This window comes from Gopherus evgoodei, chromosome 1 (genome assembly GCF_007399415.2).
Source record: "Gopherus evgoodei ecotype Sinaloan lineage chromosome 1, rGopEvg1_v1.p, whole genome shotgun sequence".
Classification (NCBI taxonomy): domain Eukaryota; kingdom Metazoa; phylum Chordata; order Testudines; family Testudinidae; genus Gopherus; species Gopherus evgoodei.
In genome coordinates, this window is record NC_044322.1 from 300,536,116 (window position 1) to 300,557,339 (window position 21,224).

At 38.8% G+C, this 21,224-nt stretch overlaps 1 protein-coding gene across 3 annotated transcripts in view; it reads right to left on the reverse strand.

Annotated features, from left to right (window-relative positions):
* Positions 1-1,445: 1,445 nt before the first annotated feature.
* Positions 1,446-21,224, reverse strand: part of NUP107 (nucleoporin 107) — a 46,883-nt gene continuing 27,104 nt past the window's right edge. For all 3 annotated transcript variants that reach the window (XM_030548777.1, XM_030548779.1, XM_030548778.1), the window contains 16 exons: positions 20,610-20,700; positions 19,240-19,316; positions 18,605-18,664; positions 15,655-15,800; positions 15,500-15,548; positions 14,099-14,168; positions 13,297-13,415; positions 10,203-10,241; positions 7,629-7,779; positions 6,211-6,317; positions 5,596-5,698; positions 5,177-5,337; positions 4,484-4,609; positions 3,561-3,674; positions 2,642-2,809; positions 1,446-1,784 (listed from right to left, as the gene is read on the reverse strand). In XM_030548777.1, the coding sequence (XP_030404637.1) occupies positions 1,677-1,784; positions 2,642-2,809; positions 3,561-3,674; positions 4,484-4,609; positions 5,177-5,337; positions 5,596-5,698; positions 6,211-6,317; positions 7,629-7,779; positions 10,203-10,241; positions 13,297-13,415; positions 14,099-14,168; positions 15,500-15,548; positions 15,655-15,800; positions 18,605-18,664; positions 19,240-19,316; positions 20,610-20,700 (1,689 nt within the window). In that variant the 3' untranslated portion in view covers positions 1,446-1,676. The remainder of the gene's footprint in view (positions 1,785-2,641; positions 2,810-3,560; positions 3,675-4,483; positions 4,610-5,176; positions 5,338-5,595; positions 5,699-6,210; positions 6,318-7,628; positions 7,780-10,202; positions 10,242-13,296; positions 13,416-14,098; positions 14,169-15,499; positions 15,549-15,654; positions 15,801-18,604; positions 18,665-19,239; positions 19,317-20,609; positions 20,701-21,224) is intronic.

The window sequence follows — 21,224 nt, forward strand, 5'->3', positions numbered from 1 at the left end:
ACATTTAGCTGATTATCCACCTCAACCCCCAAATGTTCCTTCAGTCACTGCTTCCCAGCATAGAGTCCCCCGTCCTGTAAGAATGACCTGCATTCTTTGTTCCTAGAGGTATTCGTTTAGCCGTGTTAAAATGCATATTGTTTGCTTGAGCCCAGTTTATCAAGTGATAGAGATCACTCTGAACCACTAATTTCATTATTTACCACTCCCTCACTCTATGTGTCATTTGCAAACTTTCATTGATGATTTTTTCTTCCAGGTCATTGATTAAAAACATTAAATAGCATAGGACCAAGTACCAATTCCTAAGGGATCCAACTGGAAATACATCTGCTTGATGACGATTTCCCATTTACAATTACATTAATCAGGTTTTAATCCATATTGTTGTAGTTTTTAAAATGAAAATCTCACGTCACCAAGTCAAAGGCCGTACAGAAGTCTAAGTATATTACATCAGTGGTATTACCTTTATCAACCAAACTTGTAATCTCTTCAAAGATATCAAGTTAGTTGGCAGGATCTATTTTCCATAAACGCATCTTAATATGCATTAATTACATTACCCTTCTTTAATCCTTAATTAATTGAGCCACTCCATTATCTTGCCCAGAATTGATGTCAGGCTGACATGTCTATAGTTACCCGAGTCATTCCATTTCCCCTTTTTTTAAAATGGCACATCATTAGCTTTCTTCACGTCTTCAGGAGCTTCCCCAGTGCTCCAAGACTTATTGAAAATCAACATGAACAGTCCTGCAAGCTCCTGAATGAGCCCTTTTAAAACTCTTGCAGGCAAGTTATCTGGACCGGATTTAAAAATGTCAAACTTCACAGCTTGAGTTTAACATTCTCCCAAGAGACTAGTGGTATGGAAAGAGTTATGACCATATGATGAGATCTTTTTTTCCTCAAATACAGAACAGAAATATGTATTGAACACTTCTGACTTTTCTGCATCATTACTGATAATTCTACCATTTCTATCTAGTAATGGACCAATATACCATTGTCAGGATTCTTTTTGTTCCCAATATATTTAAGAAACTCCTTTTGATTGTCCTTAACTATGCTGGTCACAAGTTTCTCCCTGTGTCCCTCTGCTTCTCTATCAGTTTTCTAGAATTCCTAATTTCTGATTTATATTCCCTACCATCAACTTCCCCATTATTCCATTTGTTTTAATCTATATTATGTTTATAGCTGCCTTCACTTAGTTTCTAACCCAGGTCAGTTTGTTAACCAGCACAGCCTTCTTTCTCAATTGAGGGATCATGGCTTCTGGACATTCTTCTTCTGCTGGTGGCTGACTGTTTCAGTCCACAAGTGGCTCCTGTGGAACTGCCTGATTAAGCAAGGTCAGGGGTCTGTTCACATATCTGGAGTCACTTGCAGCATTGGGGCCTTAATGTACACTTTTACGTTAGAATCAACAAACATTAGGGTTTCTGCTTACAAAGCAATTTTATTGGAAAAAACATTTAAAAAAAGACTTTATATGAACTTACATCAAGTATTTAGTCAGCATTTTTCAATTACAGATATTCAAATCTGAGTTTAATTTTATAAAAGACATTACCCCAAAAGTTCATGTATTTTTCAAACAGAACAGGATGTCCAGACTTCCCATTCATAGTGCCATTCAAAAGTTCCTATCAATAACTAGAATGGCAGAACTATGACTGAATTTCATATCCCAGAGGATCAAGACCCTGGTCCAAAAGCATTAGAGAAGACTCTCTCAGCTTCTGTAGCAGCTTTCTGAGTTCTTCCTTAGAAAACACCTGAAAATAAAAGAGATATACATGAGGTCATATCTTCTTTACAGATGAGACAGATTTGCAAGTAAACAGTGGTTTAAGTACGCTGCTCAACTTATGTCTAGGCAGTCTCAACAGAACTCCATGATCAGATGTCAGGATTGGAAGAGAGTGACTGAGTACACAAAGTCATCCAGCCAACCTCAAAACCCACTCACTAACCCAGAACAGCCTGATGTTTCCACTAAAAAGATCAGCAGGGAAATAGGTAATATTAACATATATGTTTGTTGTCATTAGGCTTCAGAGTCAATGCCACTTGAGTTGGGCAAGTCATAGCTCCTACAGATGATGGTTTACCTGCAAACTCTGCAAGACAGTCCCTTACTGATTCACACTGGAAAAAAAGATTTTTTCACAGCCATAAGGACTAGAAACATAAAGGTATTCAATGTACAAATTGTATCAGCGAGTACTGCTCTATAAGATCTCTACCAGCAATGAAATGCAATGGCAGGGCAATAAATCTCTTATTACAATTTAAAAAATAAAATAAACCCCCCAAACCACACCAATGGCACCATGCAGAAGAATGAGATACTGTTTATCTGAATATTTTCTGTGTAATTCTCATGGCCTTATCAACTTTGAAATAAAGTATAGCAAAAAACTCGCATAAAAGGTTAACTGTGTCAAGAAATCCTTTACTGCTGCAGTAACAAGATTAAACCGTATGACCTAGTGTTTGTTCTTCTAACTGTAGCTTCATGACTTCGTTTACAAAGACACACTCTGTAGTTTTAACTATACTAAGCAATTGTGGATTTCTTTACATTAGATTTAAAATGCAAATAAATAAGTGGTTTTGAGCTCTGTCTCACCACATAGAGCTTGTGTCGCTCTGAAGCAACCACATCAGCTAGTCTCAGGCATTCCTGGTACTGTCTGGTGCTGTGTAAAACTGTGTGAAGTAGAAAGCAAATCATAGGCAGGCACAGTTTTCGCAACAAGATCATCTGATGTGTTCGTTCGGGGTCATCTTCAGCATCCTTACCATAAAAAAGTATGCATTAGTTACAAGTACGTTCCTTTACTAGGTTTTATTATATTGTCCTCACAAAGCAACAGTACTTCTGCCCAATTCTAACTGTCAGGGGGAAAAAGTCATGCAGCAAAACATAGTGGAAACAGCTATAACACATATTTACAAGTTTGGAAGACTTAAAAACAATCTACAAATGGTTATTGTATTGCAAAGAAAATGATTTTCCTTAAAAAAAATTAACACAAAAGGAAATAAGGATTCATAATAGGGTATTTTTCCCTAAGTGCTGTCAGACTGGTTGCTAACTCCACATTTTGCCTATGTCCAGTTAAAGCAGTCCATGTTTTCCAACCATATTTAATGTAGTTTGTAAACTTCTTTCAGATAGATTTGTCCTGAAAATTCACATTTTGATCTCAAGCAGGGCAGAAGCCAGCCACTAGCTTAAGAAGTTTGGAAGAAACTACTCCTGTCAGCACACTATTCTTTAGATGTCCACTACATGGTTTCTTATACCTCCTTTGATGAATCTGGTACTAAACACTGTCAGAGACAGGACTCTGGACTTGGTAGGGCAATTCTCATATTCCCAGTCATGGTGGGAAAAAAATCCATGCATGGTGATAGTCAAGTCACCAGAGTGAATTGTAACTGAGCAGCAACAGCAAGTGAAACTTGGAAGTACTAATGTCTCTTATTATTGGGTAGGAACAGCTTTTTGGAGGCCTGTTCTGAGGTACAAGAGTGCATTTTACCTCTCTGACATCAACCATCCATCCTCCATCAACAAATAGCAAGACGTTGTACATTTTCTCTTTCACATCAGCTGTTACAGCATCCAAAAGACCTTTCCAAATACCATAATCCATCTGAAGGAGAAAAACAGAGTAAATTGAATATCCAAGGCCGATTTTAACAGAACTGATATTTGAATCCAATGTATAGACATTGACAGATCTAATTCTAAATAAAAACATTAAATTTTAGCTGCTCGCTGAAATGCCAGCTGCTAATAGACACTGTCATGCATGTTTAATTACCTACATTAAGAGAGTTAAACAGATAGTTTCGAAGCAGACAGACACAGACAAGAGGACTATTGTGACAACTTATTTTACCATATCTCCGGAACAAGACTGCACGTTTCAATTAAACTACCTACAGTATATTTTGTACTTGCCAACATGTGAAGTCTATAAAGAAGGTCTTTAGGTGAGAAAAACCTGCAACATCTTTTATAAGAGGAGATAAGAGGGTAGTAAAATACAATAGTTCATCACACAAAACATCAGTCTCCCTCACTGTCCAGTGAAGATTTATTAGCAGAATACAGTAGAGAGGTCTCGTATTACTAAGACTGAATATTTTTACAAAATTATACAGTAGAATATTTACTAGTATATTATGAAGTACTATAAATAAAGATTAAATACAGTTTTAAAATATAGGAGCACTTTATAATGCAGTAGCCTTACTATGTTTGATTTTTTTTAAATTTATTTTCAGTATTCAAAAAATGGATCTCCCAAATCAATGTGAATTAGTACATTTTACTGTATTAAAAGTGGACTGTCCTGAACAGGGACTATTGGAATGTAGAGTATTTATGTGATCATTTTTACATTTCAACATATTTTGTCAACAAACTTTGAGACTAACATCTACACATTCTGTATACCTCATACTTCTTCTCTTTATGTTCATGGGCCACTCTCTCAGTGAAGCTTGCTTGTGGCAGCAAAGTAGGCTTCTGTGGAGCTGAGTTCATGTGTTTAAACCACTCATTGAATGTTTCATGGGCTTCCTAAATTGCATTGGAAAAAAAACATATGCTAAAGATTCAGAGGGGTAGCCGTGTTAGCCTGGATCTGTAAAAGCAGCAAAGAGTCCTGTGGCACCTTACAGACTAACAGACGTTTTGGAGCATGAGCTTTTGTGGGTGAATACCCACTTCGTCGGATGCATGCAGTTGAAATTTCCAGGGGCAGGTATATATATGCAAGCAAGAAGCAAGCTAGAGATAACATTGCTTCTTGCTTGCATATATATATTCTTTGCTTCTTTTGCTAAAGATTGCTACTCAGACTTTGATTGATTTGTGAATTGCTCTGTTACATTGATCTCCTTGTTAAATTTTTACAATAGAAGAATTTAGCACATCTTGCTTCTCCAAAGTTATTCAAGAGAATCAACATTTGTCAACAGTGCAGAAAAACCACTACCACTTTGTAACATTTCAACTACAGTGCACATTTGCTCAAATATGTACATGCTTCTCCAGAGCCATTTCCAATCCTAATATAAGAGGCAAAAACTATAGTTACCCATAAGTGATTTCAAGTACCCAAGGTTTATTGCATTTGATTCTCACCAGGTATGCTCTGATACATAAATGCTCTCTTATAGCATTGTCATCTTCAGCTGGAAGCGGACTATCCATTCCTTGTTCCTCCCACTGATTGTATATTTCTGCTATGGAATCTTGTGGAATCTTCACAAACACATCTTTTGCTGCTTCATGTTTCTTGGATGCTGTGACAATTTGATTAAGAATTTCAGTACTTTTATAATGTTATTACAAAATTGGTTAATGCTGGTGACCAGCTTATGATACAATTTTGATATAATTTCAAATGGAGGATACTTGACCCTCTTCACTGTCCTAGTCATGTTCCTTAATGAGCTATACGATTTTAATCCAAATCTAATGTTCTTAGATTGCCAAGACTAATTGGCAATGAGACTATGTTAAAATCTACTACACAAATAAAATCTGTAAAATTATAGTACCCAAGAAGTTCCTCATTATAGCATTGCTTTGCTTAAGTGCTTCAGCCCTTTGTGCAGGATCAAATACCAGCCAGTCAATCACATCAATCTTCAAGCGATCTTCCTGTAAAAGCATATTTATTAGACTTAAGATCTTTTTCAAGGATAAAGCAAAGTTAAATACACTTGGTTCTAGGCATTAAATAGTATCCTACCAAGAAGTCTCCACACAGCTTTATGGGACGCTTATGGTAGACTGGTTTAATCGCAGTTCTACCACCAAAAGATTTGGGAAAAACAAATATTCTCTGGTAGCCTAGTTCCACCCAAAATCTATTCCAGTCAAAGTTTCAGTTAATTACTATTCCTGTAGCTCCACTCGGCCAGTTGCTCACATACCATACTTTGGGAAAGTGAGTTCACGGCTAATTACAGTATCATGATCACGAAAGTACCGCTTAGCTGCTGTTGAGTGGTGTTGACAATGACCCTAAGGGAGGAGGCAAATTTTCATTTTCCACCTTAATTTGCTTAAAAACAGAAATATGGACACTGTCGGTAAAGAGAGTCCTGTTCCTGAATATTGCACACTGGAATCTTTGTACTGCTGGCTGAAATCTGTACATAGATCTTTACCTCTGTTGTGCCGGTACCTAGTGCCAGGTCATGGTGAGTGAACTCGCCAGTATCTTTCTTGCGAATGTTTTCAACAACAGTTTTTGTTATGGTTGCAACATCCAGACCTAAGTTTAAGATAAAATTATATATCAATATTTAATCAATTTTTATAGGAAGTGTTGATCATTTTATTTTAGTGCTAGTCACTTATATGACTGTGCTCACTGCAAGACTGACCCACATGATTTTGAAATGCAAAACTGATTATCAGCATTAAAGAGAATGACATTTGAGTTTTTAAAGAAAAAAATCACAAACAGTGGGAAGGAACAGTAAAACAATTAAAGTTTAAGTATGCTTTTCCATCTGTGTAGTAGGACTGATATATAGGCACATATTTTAAGACCCAGCTATTCCCAGAACCCTGGACTGAAGAAGGCAACACAACTGATTTAATAGTCTAGAGACTAAGGGAACCTCACAGCAGTGCTTTTGTAGATTTTGTATCAGTAACTTGTTTGGCAAGAGATGTTATCTTAGCTACATTGTATCTGGAAGATGAATAAAAATGCAAAAGAAAAAATAGACACCCTTCCAATTATGAGTATAAAGAAAGTATACTTATATTGTCATATTGTCTTGTTTTCTAAACAAAAAGTGTACTGTTTCAGAAAAAACAAAACAAAAACAAAAAAGGAGGCAGAATATTGCCTAGATGAAAGGGTATTTATGAACCAGAGAACATGCATAGAAGCTGCATTGACCAACAGATTAGACAGCCTCACAGTAAATATACTTCTATGCAAGAGATTCCAGTTTCAACGTGATAGTAGAACCCCTCCCAGGTAAGCAGCAAAGTTGGCCATTTAGCTGGAGTTTTTTTCAGTGGGGAAGAGAGGAAGGGAAAGGTTGTACGTTAATTTTACAACCACGATGGAGGATTAGAAAGCAGCACTGTAAGCAGGAAGGGAGAGGGACAGTGAGCTTCACAGCTCTGCCAAATCCTAGAGTCAGTACATGGGTCTGACAACAGCCTTCGTTGCATGCTCTTTAATTCGGGCCTGGGTAAGAATCATGAAAGCCTTGGCCAACTCATTGAAAAAATAAGGATACGTGGATCAGTCAGGCAGTTAACTTGGCATTTGTTTCCTTTCTGGTTCGGAAGTGACTGCATGTTAAAAAATTTAACAGGTTAATTTAGAAAGAAAAATCCAATTCCAGGAAACAGTTATAAAGAGACTGATCCTCCTGAAACATAGGCCAGTCCTAAAAATATAACTGTTCACAAAAATGATATAAATTTAGTGTAACTGAAAATAGTGAAAACTGCCCAACAACATTTGTGTAGCTGGGATTAGTAATAATGGAACTAATGTTTCTGCAAGGTAACCTCAAAGGCAGAAAAAGCTTATAAGGCTAACCTCAGCATTTCTTACCTGCTTCCTTTGCTAGCTCAAGGCAGTGGTGACGTTGCTCAGTTTCTGTGACATCTTCCAAAAATACAGCATATTGAGCAACAGCTAGCTCCTGAGGTAAGTGGCTGACATAAAATGCTATTAGATCTGTGTGCTTCTCACTCACCAACCGCTGCAAAATAAAAATATTAAATACAACGATAACGAATATGCTTCTGTACAGAACCCATTCTATATTCCATTTCTATTGTTTACATATATACACCGCCCAGCATCATGAGTATCAGAATGCAGAACACAAATTTCTAAAAGGCAAGATTAGACAAAAAGATTCAACTGAATCTTCATTTACAGGCAGGGGTCTATCAAACTAGTTCTCACTCAGGCCTTGTCTACACTACAGGGGGTAAGTCGACCTAAGTTACACAACTGCAGCTACGTGGATAAGGTAGCTGGAGTTGGCTTAGCTTAGGTGGACCTACTGCAGTGACTATACCGCACTGGGTCGACGGGAGACACTCTCCTGTTGATTTACCTTATGCTTCTCCTTCTGGTGGAATACCGGAGTCGACAAGAGAATGATCTGCATCGATTTAGCATCAATCACCACAGCATCAATACCCGGTAAGCGTAGACATGTCCCTAGGCATTGCTAACACAAGCTCTAGTATGTGCAAGTGAGTTCCTGTGCCCACTGCTCAATGAGGAGGGGGTAACAGTAACGGGAGACTTGGAAATGGCAGAGATGCTTAATGACTTCTTTGTTTCGGTCTTCACTGAGAAGTCTGAAGGAATGTCTAGTATAGTGAATGCTTACGGGAAGAGGGTAGGTTTAGAAGAGAAAATAAGGAAAGAGCAAGTAAAAAATCACTTAGAAAAGTTAGATGCCTGCAAGTCACCAGGGCCTGATGAAATGCATCCTAGAATACTCAAGGAGTTAATAGAGGAGGTATCTGAGCCTCTAGCTATTATCTTTGGGAAATCATGGGAGACGGGGGCGATTCCAGAAGACTGGAAGGGGGCAAATATAGTGCCCATCTATAAAAAGGGAAATAAAAACAACCCAGGAAACTACAGACCAGTTAGTTTAACTTCTGTGCCAGGGAAGATAATGGAGCAGGTAATCAAAGAAATCATCTGCAAACACTTGGAAGGTGGTAAGGTGATAGGGAATAGCCAGCATGGATTTGTAAAGAACAAATCCTGTCAAACTAATCTGATAGCATTCTTTGATAGGATAACGAGCCTTCTGGATAAGGGAGATGCGGTGGATGTGATATACCTAGACTTTAGTAAGGCATTTGATACAGTTTCGCATGATATTCTTATAGATAAGCTAGGAAAGTACAATTTAGATGGGGCTACTATAAGGTGGGTGCATAACTGGCTGGATAACCGTACTCAGAGAGTAGTTGTTAATGGCTCCCAATCCTGCTGGAAAGGTATAACAAGTGGGGTTCCGCAGGGGTCTGTTTTGGGACCGGTTCTGTTCAATATCTTCATCAACGATTTAGATGTTGGCATAGAAAGTACGCTTATTAAGTTTGCGGACGATACCAAACTGGGAGGGATTGCAACTGCTCTGGAGGACAGGGTCAAAATTCAAAACGATCTGGACAAATTGGAGAAATGGTCTGAGGTAAACAGGATGAAGTTCAATAAAGATAAATGCAAAGTGCTCCACTTAGGAAGGAACAATCAGTTTCACACATACAGAATGGGAAGAGACTGTCTAGGAAGGAGTAAGGCAGAAAGAGATCTAGGGGTCATAGTGGACCACAAGCTTAATATGAGTGAACAGTGTGATACTGTTGCAAAAAAAGCAAACATGATTCTGGGATGCATTAACAGGTGTGTTGTAAACAAGACACGAGAAGTCATTCTTCCGCTTTACTCTGCGCTGGTTAGGCCTCAACTGGAGTTTTGTGTCCAGTTCTGGGCACCGCATTTCAAGAAAGATGTGGAGAAATTGGAGAGGGTCCAGAGAAGAGCAACAAGAATGATTAAAGGTCTTGAGAACATGACCTATGAAGGAAGGCTGAAGGAATTGGGTTTGTTTAGTTTGGAAAAGAGAAGACTGAGAGGGGACCTGATAGCAGTTTTCAGGTATCTAAAAGGGTGTCATCAGGAGGAGGGAGAAAACTTGTTCACCTTAGCCTCCAATGGTAGAACAAGAAGCAATGGGCTTAAACTGCAGCAAGGGAGATTTAGGTTGGACGTTAGGAAAAAGTTCCTAACTGTCAGGGTAGTTAAACACTGGAATAGATTGCCTAGGGAAGTTGTGGAATCTCCATCGCTGGAGATATTTAAGAGTAGGTTAGATAAATGTCTATCAGGGATGGTCTAGACGGTATTTGGTCCTGCCATGAGGGCAGGGGACTGGACTCGATGACCTCTCGAGGTCCCTTCCAGTCCTAGAGTCTATGAGTCTATCTAGTAGGATTCAATAATTAATATTTTTCTTAGCTCTCCCTCAAGCGTTTCCATTTGTTGCATTAAAATATGCTACAGTAACTTTAAAGCTGCCTTTTATTCCCCTATCCCCAACCACAGCTGAGCAGAGCAGAAAAAGCCCCTATACTTTTGAAAGCTTACCTGAATGTAGGTCTTTAAGATTTCAACAGAGACTTCCTCCTTAATTGGAAAAAAAAAATTTCAATTTTAAGTAAAATAACATAATGAAAGCAACTATGCATCTCTTTTTGCCATTTTTCCCATTGCACTTATAAGATTGCCAAGGTTAAATGCAGACACAGAGCTAGCTGAATATCACTGCTTCAGTAATTTACTCACTGCAGCAAGCTCTGGTGGTGGACCCATTTCTATGATCTGCTCTTGGAGGCTGGCGGTCCCCTGGTCCAAATGAGGTTTTGAAAATGCTCTGGGGATTTTAGTGCTCAGCCTTTAGACCACAAACTGTTTCTGTCTTGTGGAAAATTATAATCATCATCTGTTGTCCACACAACCACTAATCGAAGGAACAGGCAGCTTTTACCCCTGCATCATTTTTTTGCATTACCATGTTCTGCTCATTATCTCCTGCTTCTTCGTATCTTAGATATAGTTGGTGGCTGAAGAGTCCTCCAAGTATCAGTGCCTGCTACCCAGAGAATTTTTAGTCCTATGCTATATCCTGTCTAGATCTTGATGTACACAGTCTCTGCCTCAATCATTTCCATATCACAGAACTGCATCTTATATCTTTGGAGTTCTTAGGGGGCACAGAGAAAGAAATTGAGGCAGGGCACTGCAGAGCCACACTTAGCCAGCAGGGGGCACTACTGGGCAGGTAACATACACATTTCCTACACCACCACGGGTCTGGTTTCTGACCTTGGACTGACTGTATTGCTGTTGAGGGTGGCTGATCTCATCCTGCTGACTGACTAGGCTAAAGCTCAGAGGGGTAGCCATGTTAGTCTGTATCCACAAAAACAACAACGAGTCCGATGGCATCTTAAAGGACTAAAGGTGAAGCTGTACATGTGAATTTTATTCAATATCAGTAGCTTTGGATACTGCTGATTGAGGTTTTGACATCTCCAGTATTCCCAACCCAAAAGAGTTCAGAAGGGACCTACCAAATTCATGGCCACGAAAAACGTATCACAGACCATGAAATCTGGTCTTGTCTGTGCTTTCACCTATACTAGAGAGGGTTTTGTTTTTTTTGGAGGGGGAAGAGATCACGGTATTGCCACCCTTACTTCTGTGCTGCCTTCAGAGCTGGGCAACTGGAGAGTGGCGGCTGTTGGCTGAGTGCCCAGCTCTAAAGGCAGCACTCTGCTAGCAGCAGCAGTGCAGAAGTAAAGGTGGCAATACTATACTATGTCATCCTTCTGCTCTGCTGCTGACGGTGGCTCTGCATTCAGACCTGGGCTCCAAGGCCAGCACACACTGCTCTCCAGTTGCCCTGCTCTGAAGGCAGCGCCGCTGCCAGCAGCAGCGCAGAAGTAAGGGTAGCAGTACCACAACCCTGCCCTACAATAACCTTGCAACCCCCTCAACTTCTTTTTGGGTCAGGACCCCTACAATTACAACAGCATGAAATTTCAGATTTAAATAGCTAGAATCAAGAAGTTCACAATTTTTAAAATCCTCTGACTGTGAAATTGACTAAAATGGACCATGAATTTGGTAGGGTCCTAGTTATGAGTCATGCCCCACAAAAGTCATAAGATTAAAAAAAAACCTGAGTTTTTATATTTGCCTTCAGAATTTTGACCTTTTAGGATACACACTCAAGTCACATTTGCAAACTTTTCTCTAAAACCATGAAGTGAGAATCTCGTGCTAAAAACATGCCTCCAGGAGCTGCAGCTTAAAAAAAAAAAAATCACAAGAGTTTGCAAAACTGCATCTTCCTTGTGGGATTCAGTGAGGGTTGACGGAGTGGCCCTTAATCAAGTTCACTGTTTCCCCTCAGAGTGTAGTATTCAACTACTCATTTTTCCTTCTAGTATACTCGTGTGAAGTTGCCCCTGCAGTAACTGTAGTAGGTTGATACCTAGTTCAATGCAGCTTTAGATCTGCTTTCACTACTTTCCCAGCATCTGGCTGAGAAAGATTTAGCTGAATGCAAACTGGCTTTGACTGAAATCCTGACAAGATTAAAGGGATGATTGTAGTTATGAGAAAACATCTAGAAAAATGGGATGGAATGGCATCTACATAAGCTAATAAGGATACACGGCTGTCTTTTGCCAAAATGGTTTGCAGGCTAGAATTCCTACATTTGCAGGCAGCAGTTCACAATGCCTTTTATTATCTGAGACTGCATATGACTGTCAGAACGACTGATGTCTAATGTTCACTGAAGTTAGGACAAGAAGTCATGGGCTTAATCTGCAGCAAGGGAGATTTAGGTTACATACTAGGAAAAACTTTCTAACTATAAGGGTAGTTCAATTGTGGAATAGGCTTCCAAGGGACATTGTGAAAAACCTCCAATGATGGGGATTCAAGAACAAGATGGACCAACACCTGTCAGGAACGGTCTAGGTTTATTTGACCCTGCCTCAAAACAGGGCTGGACTTGACTTTTGAATCCCTCTCAGCCCTACATTTCCATGATTCTGTGAGGTTACAACTACTCCTTTCTTAGTCAGCCCACATCTTGTGTCACCCAGCCTCTAGTTGACAAAGTGCTATGCTTAGGGCTACACTTGAAAAATACCTGAAAGCTTAAGCTGGTGCAGAATGAAGTAGCTCACTATTTAAGTAGAGGTTCCCTCAGCCCATAGCACGAGGTGCAATTCCAGCTGTTACTCATTGTCTTTAAAACACTGAATGGTCTGATACCAGGTTCTTGGAGAGACCTCTTCTTGCTTCATACTCATAGTAGCTGAGATGCTCTTAATGCCAATGCCTAAAACAGTGAGTTTGGCAGTAGGGTCTTGATCGGTAAATGGCTCCTATGATTGGCATTTGTTCTCCTTGGACAAAAATTTGGCAAGCACTATAAGATATATTAATTTTATTTAGGATTTGGTTGTCTTTTTGTACCACTCTACCTTTTTTGTTTCAAGTGGTACTTTGGATTCTAGGATTAACTCCTCCTCTATTCAGGTCAATTTATTAGCAATTTGCCATAATTTGTGTACTTCATATTTGTGTGTGTGTTAATTCAGTAAGCCTAGGTTTCATGACAAGAGGCAGAATATAATTAAATAAAACAAATGGAATTTACCTTTGTCTGCAGTCCCACAGTGCGGAAAAACAGAATAAGATGCGTCATGAACCGAAGGAGGTGCCCAGGGAGCACACTTCTGTCTTTGGAAAGCCATTTGTTAAATTCATCCATCAAGCCTGTAGCCATAAAGTACATGTCTACATTAGCTTTACAGTGGGGGAGAAGATGACAGCTGAGAAATATTTCAACCCAATGTATTTGGGAGAGCTAGAATGTTCCAACAGGACTATATCCATCTATATGGAGATCTATCTATCTCATAGAACTGGAAAGGACCCTGAAAGGTCATTGAGTCCAGCCCCCTGCCTTCATTAGCAGAACCAAGTACTGATTTTGCCCCAGATCCCTAACTGGCCCCCTCGAGTATTGAACTCACAAACCTGGTTTAGCAGGCCAATGCTCAAAGCACGGAGCTGTCCCTCCCCCATCTTACTAAAGCATAGCTCTCAACATGCTGTTCTAGTCTGAACAATGACATTTTTATTCCACCAGTCTTCTTCCCAAATGTAGTCAGAAGAATCTGCATGCTTTTCTGACTAAATTATATTTTACTACTTTTTACTTCTGCTTGGACTGTTGAGGTCAATACTAGTCGAGGAGGCAATGCTAAAGTTCTGATTGTAGAATCTTTATTGTTGGCATCATGTAAGCCAGATTTGAAATCAGCTTGATTTTCAGACTGACTTTGCATGGTTAGAAGTTAGGAAACATTTTCACTTGTAATTCCCATAAAAGTAACTATAAATAATAAAAAGAATTGACCTTTGGAAAAAAAAAAAAGTCACAGAACAAAGCTTACCATCCACATCTCCCAAAATAATGAACTTCTGAATCACATGATAGTGTTCCTGGTTCTCCTCTAAAACTCTCTGAAAAAAAGTTCAAGTTTCCTGTGAAAACCATATATACCATACAGTCTAACCCATAATATAATAGGATCCCTCTCTGAGGAGGGCTAACCTGAATCAAATAACTATGCTGAGAATAGGGTATTGTGCAAAGTGCAGGAGAGTATACACCTGACGTACTGTCAGATACTAGGGGTGCCACATAAGAAAAGAATGGTAGAATTGGGGGAGGGGAAGAAAAGGTGTCTAAGAAATTAATAAAAGTAGCAAAGAGTCCTCTGGCACCTTATAGACTAACAGCAGAAATTAATGCTGCTGGGGGAGGGAAAAAAAATCTATGTATGTGCTCTTAGTGAGAATAAAAAAGCATGATGGAGATGTATACAATTTGAAAGGTAAGAGAAAATGGATTCCACAAAACTACTAGCGCAACAGACAAGAAAATGAAGCCCAGACATATATACACAAAGAAGAGCCTGTGTGCTTTGAGGAACTAATGCATGGAACATACTAGAGATGCAACTGTAAAGGTCTTAAACACAAATTTGACATTATGGGGATAACTAGGTAGGAGCGTGTGTATGTATATATATGCGTATGCTTGTTAAAGCATATGTCTCTGCATGTTATCAAGTGAATATTTAACAGGGTAAATACATGGGTCTTCAGTCTATAAACAGGCCTTCAGTTTAATCTTGTGCAAAAAATGTAATTAATACCCTAGATGTTAAAGGTACTATGGATGTGTGACCTACTCAAATGAATAAAATCTTACATTGTTCAGATTCCTGCTATGCATTAGTATGCAAAAACTGAAACCTCTTAAAAGGACACTGAATCAAATCACAAATGAAAATTTTATCTAGTATTAGTACAAGAAACAAGATTAGGGAAAAATTCTCTTTTTTCATTTTTCCTACTTTGTACATTTGAGAGCACTTGATAGTCAGCTTCGCTGTTTCTTCATTATAGTCAGCCAGTTTGGCAGAGGAAGTTGGGGTCAAGTGTACCTCATTTTTTGAATTTTTCAGGTTTTTAAGTTGCCTGTATTCCTTTCATTGTCAAATGGGCTGTCAGTGGGGGCGAGGGGAAGAATTTTGAAACTTAATTCATTTGCATTCAAAAAAATATCCACTATGGAGGCAAAAAAAATTCTTGGAAATCTATAATAGAACCTTTCAGAAGGAGATTAAAACCAAATGACTTTTTTAAAAAAAAAGAGCTTGCCATTGATTTCTTCAGTCCCAGTGCATATTTGAGATCATTCTGTTAAATACTGGATTAAAAGCAATTCCCTGGGACAATATAAATACACTAAAATGTTGACTGGAAGTTCTGTATTAAGTATTTACCTTTTTGTCTGTAGCCTGGAGTTCTTCAAAAACCTTTTCTAAAGTCCAGCTTCAAAATAAGAGAAAAATGAAGGTACAGAAACAGTTAATTTGAATGACTGCAGATCACATGACCTTTATTGAAGTTAAAGTGCACAATAGTACTAAAGACTTACTTTGTTTCTAAATACTCTCTAGGGAGCTCTTCCAGTTCCTCTGTGGTCATTACTGATGTACGGATTTCCTGCTCTACCAACGAATCCACCATGACCCGGAAATATGCCCAGACTGTATCTTCCCAGGTATCACAAACTGGAAGAAGCTTCATGTTAAAAAGAAAAAAGTCTGAATTAAAGAACTAAAGAAATATCAGAAGATGTAATGGCCATATGGGATCCCATCTATGGTCTATATAGTCCAGTATCCTGTCTCGAACAGTGGCCTCTGATGCTTCAAAGAAAGGCACAAGAAATCTTGCTGTAGCCGAATCCCATTAGTTAGATGCTGGTTTTATACGCCCAGAATCATGAGGGTTTCTGTATCTGCCAAAACACTTAGCTTCTTTTAGATTTTTAATCCTTAGTATTGTACCTCTGGAAGTTCTTCCTACCTATATTACACAGATTTTCAAAAGGACCTAAAGGAGCAAGGTACCCAAATAAGAGTCAATGCGATTTGTACACTAAATCCCTTAGGCTCATTTGAAAATTATAGCCTTTATGCCCAATCCTTTTCTGACTCATGCTAAGCTCTTGGCATCAGCAACATGATATAGCAATGAGTTCCACAAGCAAATACTACATTGCGTTAAAAAGTTTTGCCTTTTATAAATTTTAAATTTGATGCTTTTCAATTTTCTTGAATATCCCCATTCTATTATACAAAGAGTTAAGACCAGGGCCCAATCTACCTTCTCTATGCCATCATTATTTTGTATACTATCACATCCCCTTTTCTTCATCTCCTCTCCAATGTAAACAATTGCCAGTCCATGCCTCCATTCATTCTTCTTTTCCACTTTCTGAATGTCCTCTATTTAGACTCAGACTTTAAGGCCAGAAGGGACCATCATGATCTAGTCTGACCTCCTGCACATTGCAGGCCACAGAACCTCACCCACCCCTGCAACAGGCCCATAATCTTTAACAGAGTTACTGAAGTCCTCATATATTAAAGACTTCAAGTTCTAGAGAATCCACCCTTTATGCTAGTTTAGACCAGCAAGTGATTCGTACCTGATGCTGCAGAGGAAGGCGAAACCCCTCCCCAGGGTCTCTGCCAATCTGAGCTGGGGGAAATTCCTGCCTGACACTAAATATGGTGATCAGCTAGACCCTGAGTATGTGGGGAAGACCCCCCAGCTGGACACCTGGGAAAAAATTCTCTGTAGTAACTCAGAGGGCTCCCCTCTGCCTCCATCCAGTGGAATATTTCCAGCCACTGGAGATATTTGCTAATAGAAGTCACAGGTAGGCCATATGAGATTGCCTGCAATAGCAATACCATCCCCTCCATAAACTTAGCAAACTCAGTCTTAAAACTTTGGGGTTTTGACCGCACTATTCCCCGTGGAAGGCTGTTTCAGAACTTAACTCCTTTGATGGTTAGAAACCTTCATCTAGTTTCAAGGCTAAACTTATTGATGGCCAGTTTATATCCATTTGTTCTTGTGCCAATATTGGCCTTAACTTAAATAACTCCTCTTCTTTGAGTAGAGCATGAATCCCTGATATTCAACCACCAAAAGCTTACAATGTTTCAGAGCAAAAAGGTAGGAACAGATGCAAAGAACAGATTGTCACTTCTGTATAAAGATTATACAGAAGTGACAATCAAAACTAGTTATGGGGCCTGGACTTGGGGCTTGACTCTGCTCATGACTGTCACAGGGTGCACTCCCTGGGCGGATCTCATGCCCATATAGAAGGGGCTCAGTCACCTCCAAGGCAGCTTCCCATTTACTTCCTTTGGGCTCAAGGAAAGGGTGGACAGTGGAAATAAAAGGGAAGAGTGCGTGGGACATGCAGCAATCATGGACATGCTTCTATTTAAGTCATGGATTTCTATTTAAATTGCTGATGAGAAAAATGTTAGTAACCCTCCCAGATGGTGAATGTGCCCAGTGTAATCCCACATTCAAAAATCAGCAGAAGTTTTCTACTATATCTTTTTGAGACAGAGTGACCAGAACTGAACATGATATCCCAGATACAGTCACATAATTCCATTATGTGAACAAATAGTAATATTATCAGTACTACTGTCCAATCCTAACATCTTGCTTATTTTTATTACAGCTACACGCTGAGCAGAGATTTTTGTTGATGTGTCAACAATAATGCTCAGGTCTTTGATTGCTACAGTTAAATGTAGAATTTAAAGTTGTCTTTTCCCAGGTCCAGGTGTCTCAGCCAACGTACTTAGTGCTCTCCTTAAGGAATTGGAAGGATTACATTTTGAAGAAATGAAAGAAAAAATAATATGTATAGCATAGTGATAAAAGATAAGGGTGGGGAAAACATATCAAAAATATGTGAAAGGTCTAAAACCAAGGGGGGAAAAAGGAAGATAATTGAAGGTGTTAAAAAGAGTAATGGGAAACAACTGAAAAAGGCACAATTTGGCTGAATATAGGAAAAGCCTGACAGTGAGATCAGATTGTAGAATAATCTCATCAAGTGGTGAGGGGCTTATTGGTTAAGACTTAAGACTAGAGCACACAGACAGTGAAGACAAATGGTAAATACTCTTGCATCAGCAGGGAGGTGGACTAAATAGCACATTAGATCCTTTTCCATCTCACACTTCTGTCGTATGAAAGCTAGTTTAACATAGCTATCAAAAGAATACTAGAAATCTGGACTGACCAAAACAGGAAAATCTGAATTGGCTTTATTGATAGAAGGCAAAACAAAAAAACCTATAAAGTTTGATTGTGCTAGCTTAATTTAGATATCATAATGATGTAAAGGTGTCTATCATGTTTACGATCTTCTTGTTTACTAGGTTTTACAAACATTACACAAGTGACCGTACTAGCTATCTAAAATTCTGCTCTCAGCTATGAGAAAGAAATGCATTTTTACCAAGAGAAATAGTACTTATCTGACATGAAATATCACATACCTGTTTGAGGTTTCCACTGAGTGCTGCGTAGATTGCTCTCTCATATCTATTAAACTGCTCCTAATACATATATTTAAGAAAAATCATCTCTATTAGAGTTCTTGCTCAACTTCATAATCACTTGAAATTTTACTAGACATCAATCCATTATAACAGGGTCGATTCAGCAGCTTCCAAGAATAGTTAATGACTGCTGTTTCAATGAAGGGCTAAATATACCTCCAACCCCCAAGATACCTTATTAGGCAATACTATACTGAGTTGGGAGAAAGCGGAGATTTTTCCTGACCCCAGAAAAATTTCTTATGCCAAGAAGAATGAAGATCATCAGTCCCTGTAATGATATCTTAGCTAATATCTACAGTTTCACTCTTATTCCTAAAAGAGAACTAATCCTTTTTAGATGTTTCCTAAGCCATTTGTCTCAGTTGTGATGCCAGTTTCACAGATTAATTAGGACACACAAATATACTACCCACTTGAGGAATCCTCTCAGAAACACTGAAAACAAACCCCCCTGAGATGTAAGCACAAAGGGTAGATTCAACTGTGTGGAAGTGAGTGTCAGTATCACTTGATTTCAGGAAAAAAAGTTTACCCATTAACAATACCAAGCAACTTAATATTTATCTTACATCTTCTGCCATTCGCCAACAACTGATTTTCCAAATGCATCTATATGGATTCCCTTCCACTGGTTCCAGTTCTGTTCCTATATGTAAAAAGAATAATTTTTAAAGCAATGGGTATTTGAAGTTTCATAGAATCAGAGTTCAAGGCCAGAAGGGACTACCAGATCATTAGTCTGACTTCCAGTATATAGCACAGGCCATCAACACCACTCAGCAGCTGTACACTAAACACAACTGAAATTGGACCAGCCCATAGGGAATTAGACTACTATGTGCCACAGATGGAATAGGAGGTTGTTTTTCTCCAGTGTGGTGAGCATGTTTTAAAATTACAGTACTTCAAAAGTTTAGCTGCAGTTTTATCCTTAAACAAAAACTTAATGAACATAAACAGACCTTTTTACTCCCACCGCTGGGCTAAGCCAGAGGTAGGGACATGGATTGAGGAATACCTCACTAAAAGGAAATATGGCAAGGCAGGGCGCCAACTGGCACATGGATCTGTGCTCACTCATCTTGGAAAGGGTATATACATAAGAGGAAGACTCTGGGGTGGGGAAAAAGAGGCTATATACAGGGTACACTGGTGGGACATGGAGGAGAAATAAGGAGGTACAGGAGATTCAGATACGGAAGACTCAATCCTGTGAGAGATTGGGCACTCTGGCTCTAATTCAGTAAAGCACCTAAAGCATATGCCTTTTATTTTATTTTATTTATTTATTTCAAACTGGACTGGGTCCAGACAGGGCTCGATCCTGCAAGGTACTGAGAATACAGAAGAAGAGGCAGAGAACTTAAAGCATTCCATGTGGCTCAAAGCATCCCTTTTCCTCCATTGTACACCATCCCCATTACACCAGAAAAGGGAAATTTTTATCACCAAAACTTTTCACTGATTTGTTAACAGCTGCAGGAATGGAGTCCTGCTTTGGTGAGCTCAGCGGGGGTCAGTGCTTGGTTAGCTGGGATAAGTTAGATAGCACAAAAGTGTGTGATGAAAGATTAAAAGGCAGTGCTGAGGGGCTGTCTGGAAACCTTAAATATTTGTTTCCCAGTCATTAAGGTTTGAAACTTTAAAGAAATGTAGATGAGTGAGAGTATCTTGATAAAGTAATTTTTGGAGTGCTAGCAGGATTCGGTTGAAACGCTTTCAAATTTAATCATTTTTAAAAAAATTTCAGCGTTAAAATATTCATATGGTGTCAGCTATAAAGACAAAGAAGGTTCCTCTCCATCATACACCTGTGAAAGTGTTTTCAAAACATAAAAATGACAGCTGAGAGCTGTGCTTCCTTTAGACAGATTCAGACAACAAGAAAATCCTAGGCCTTCTTTCTGGGTCTGCTTCAGATAAATATTGATCTAGGTACCTCCATTTACATTGGGATCATGATACAGTTTCCACCCTTCAAGAGTTGCAGCTCTCCAGGCCTGACCACATCGTTTGCACAGGCGTTGTGCCTGTAAAACAGCAAAGAACATTCTGATCAACAGTTTTCAAGGCAGCAAAAGCACATGTATTCTCCTCTAGCAATGCATAGATGTTAGAACATGGTTAATCATCAAAAGTGTTTCTTTGCACAAACTAATGTGCTTATATTTTGGTAAGTCTAAATTCAAACTAAAAGGATCTTAAAATAAAAATTCCAGATTTTATTTTTTCATTGGTTTTATTTTCCAGTGATGTATATAGGACTTTTCAGTAGGGATTTTCAACAGTGCAAGAGAAGTACTATAGTACAACTATTTATCTTTTTCATCAAGAGCTTTGCTGGCTTAACCCATTGTCATATATTCTTCACTTCTAACTAGTTTTTAGGGCTGTCGATTAATCGCAGTTAACTCATGCAATTAACTAAAAAGAATTAATCACGATTAATCTCAGTTTTAATCACACAGTTAAATAACAGAATACCAATTTAAATTTAATAAATATTTTGGATGTTCTTCTACATTTTCATAAATATTGTATTCTGTGTTGTAAT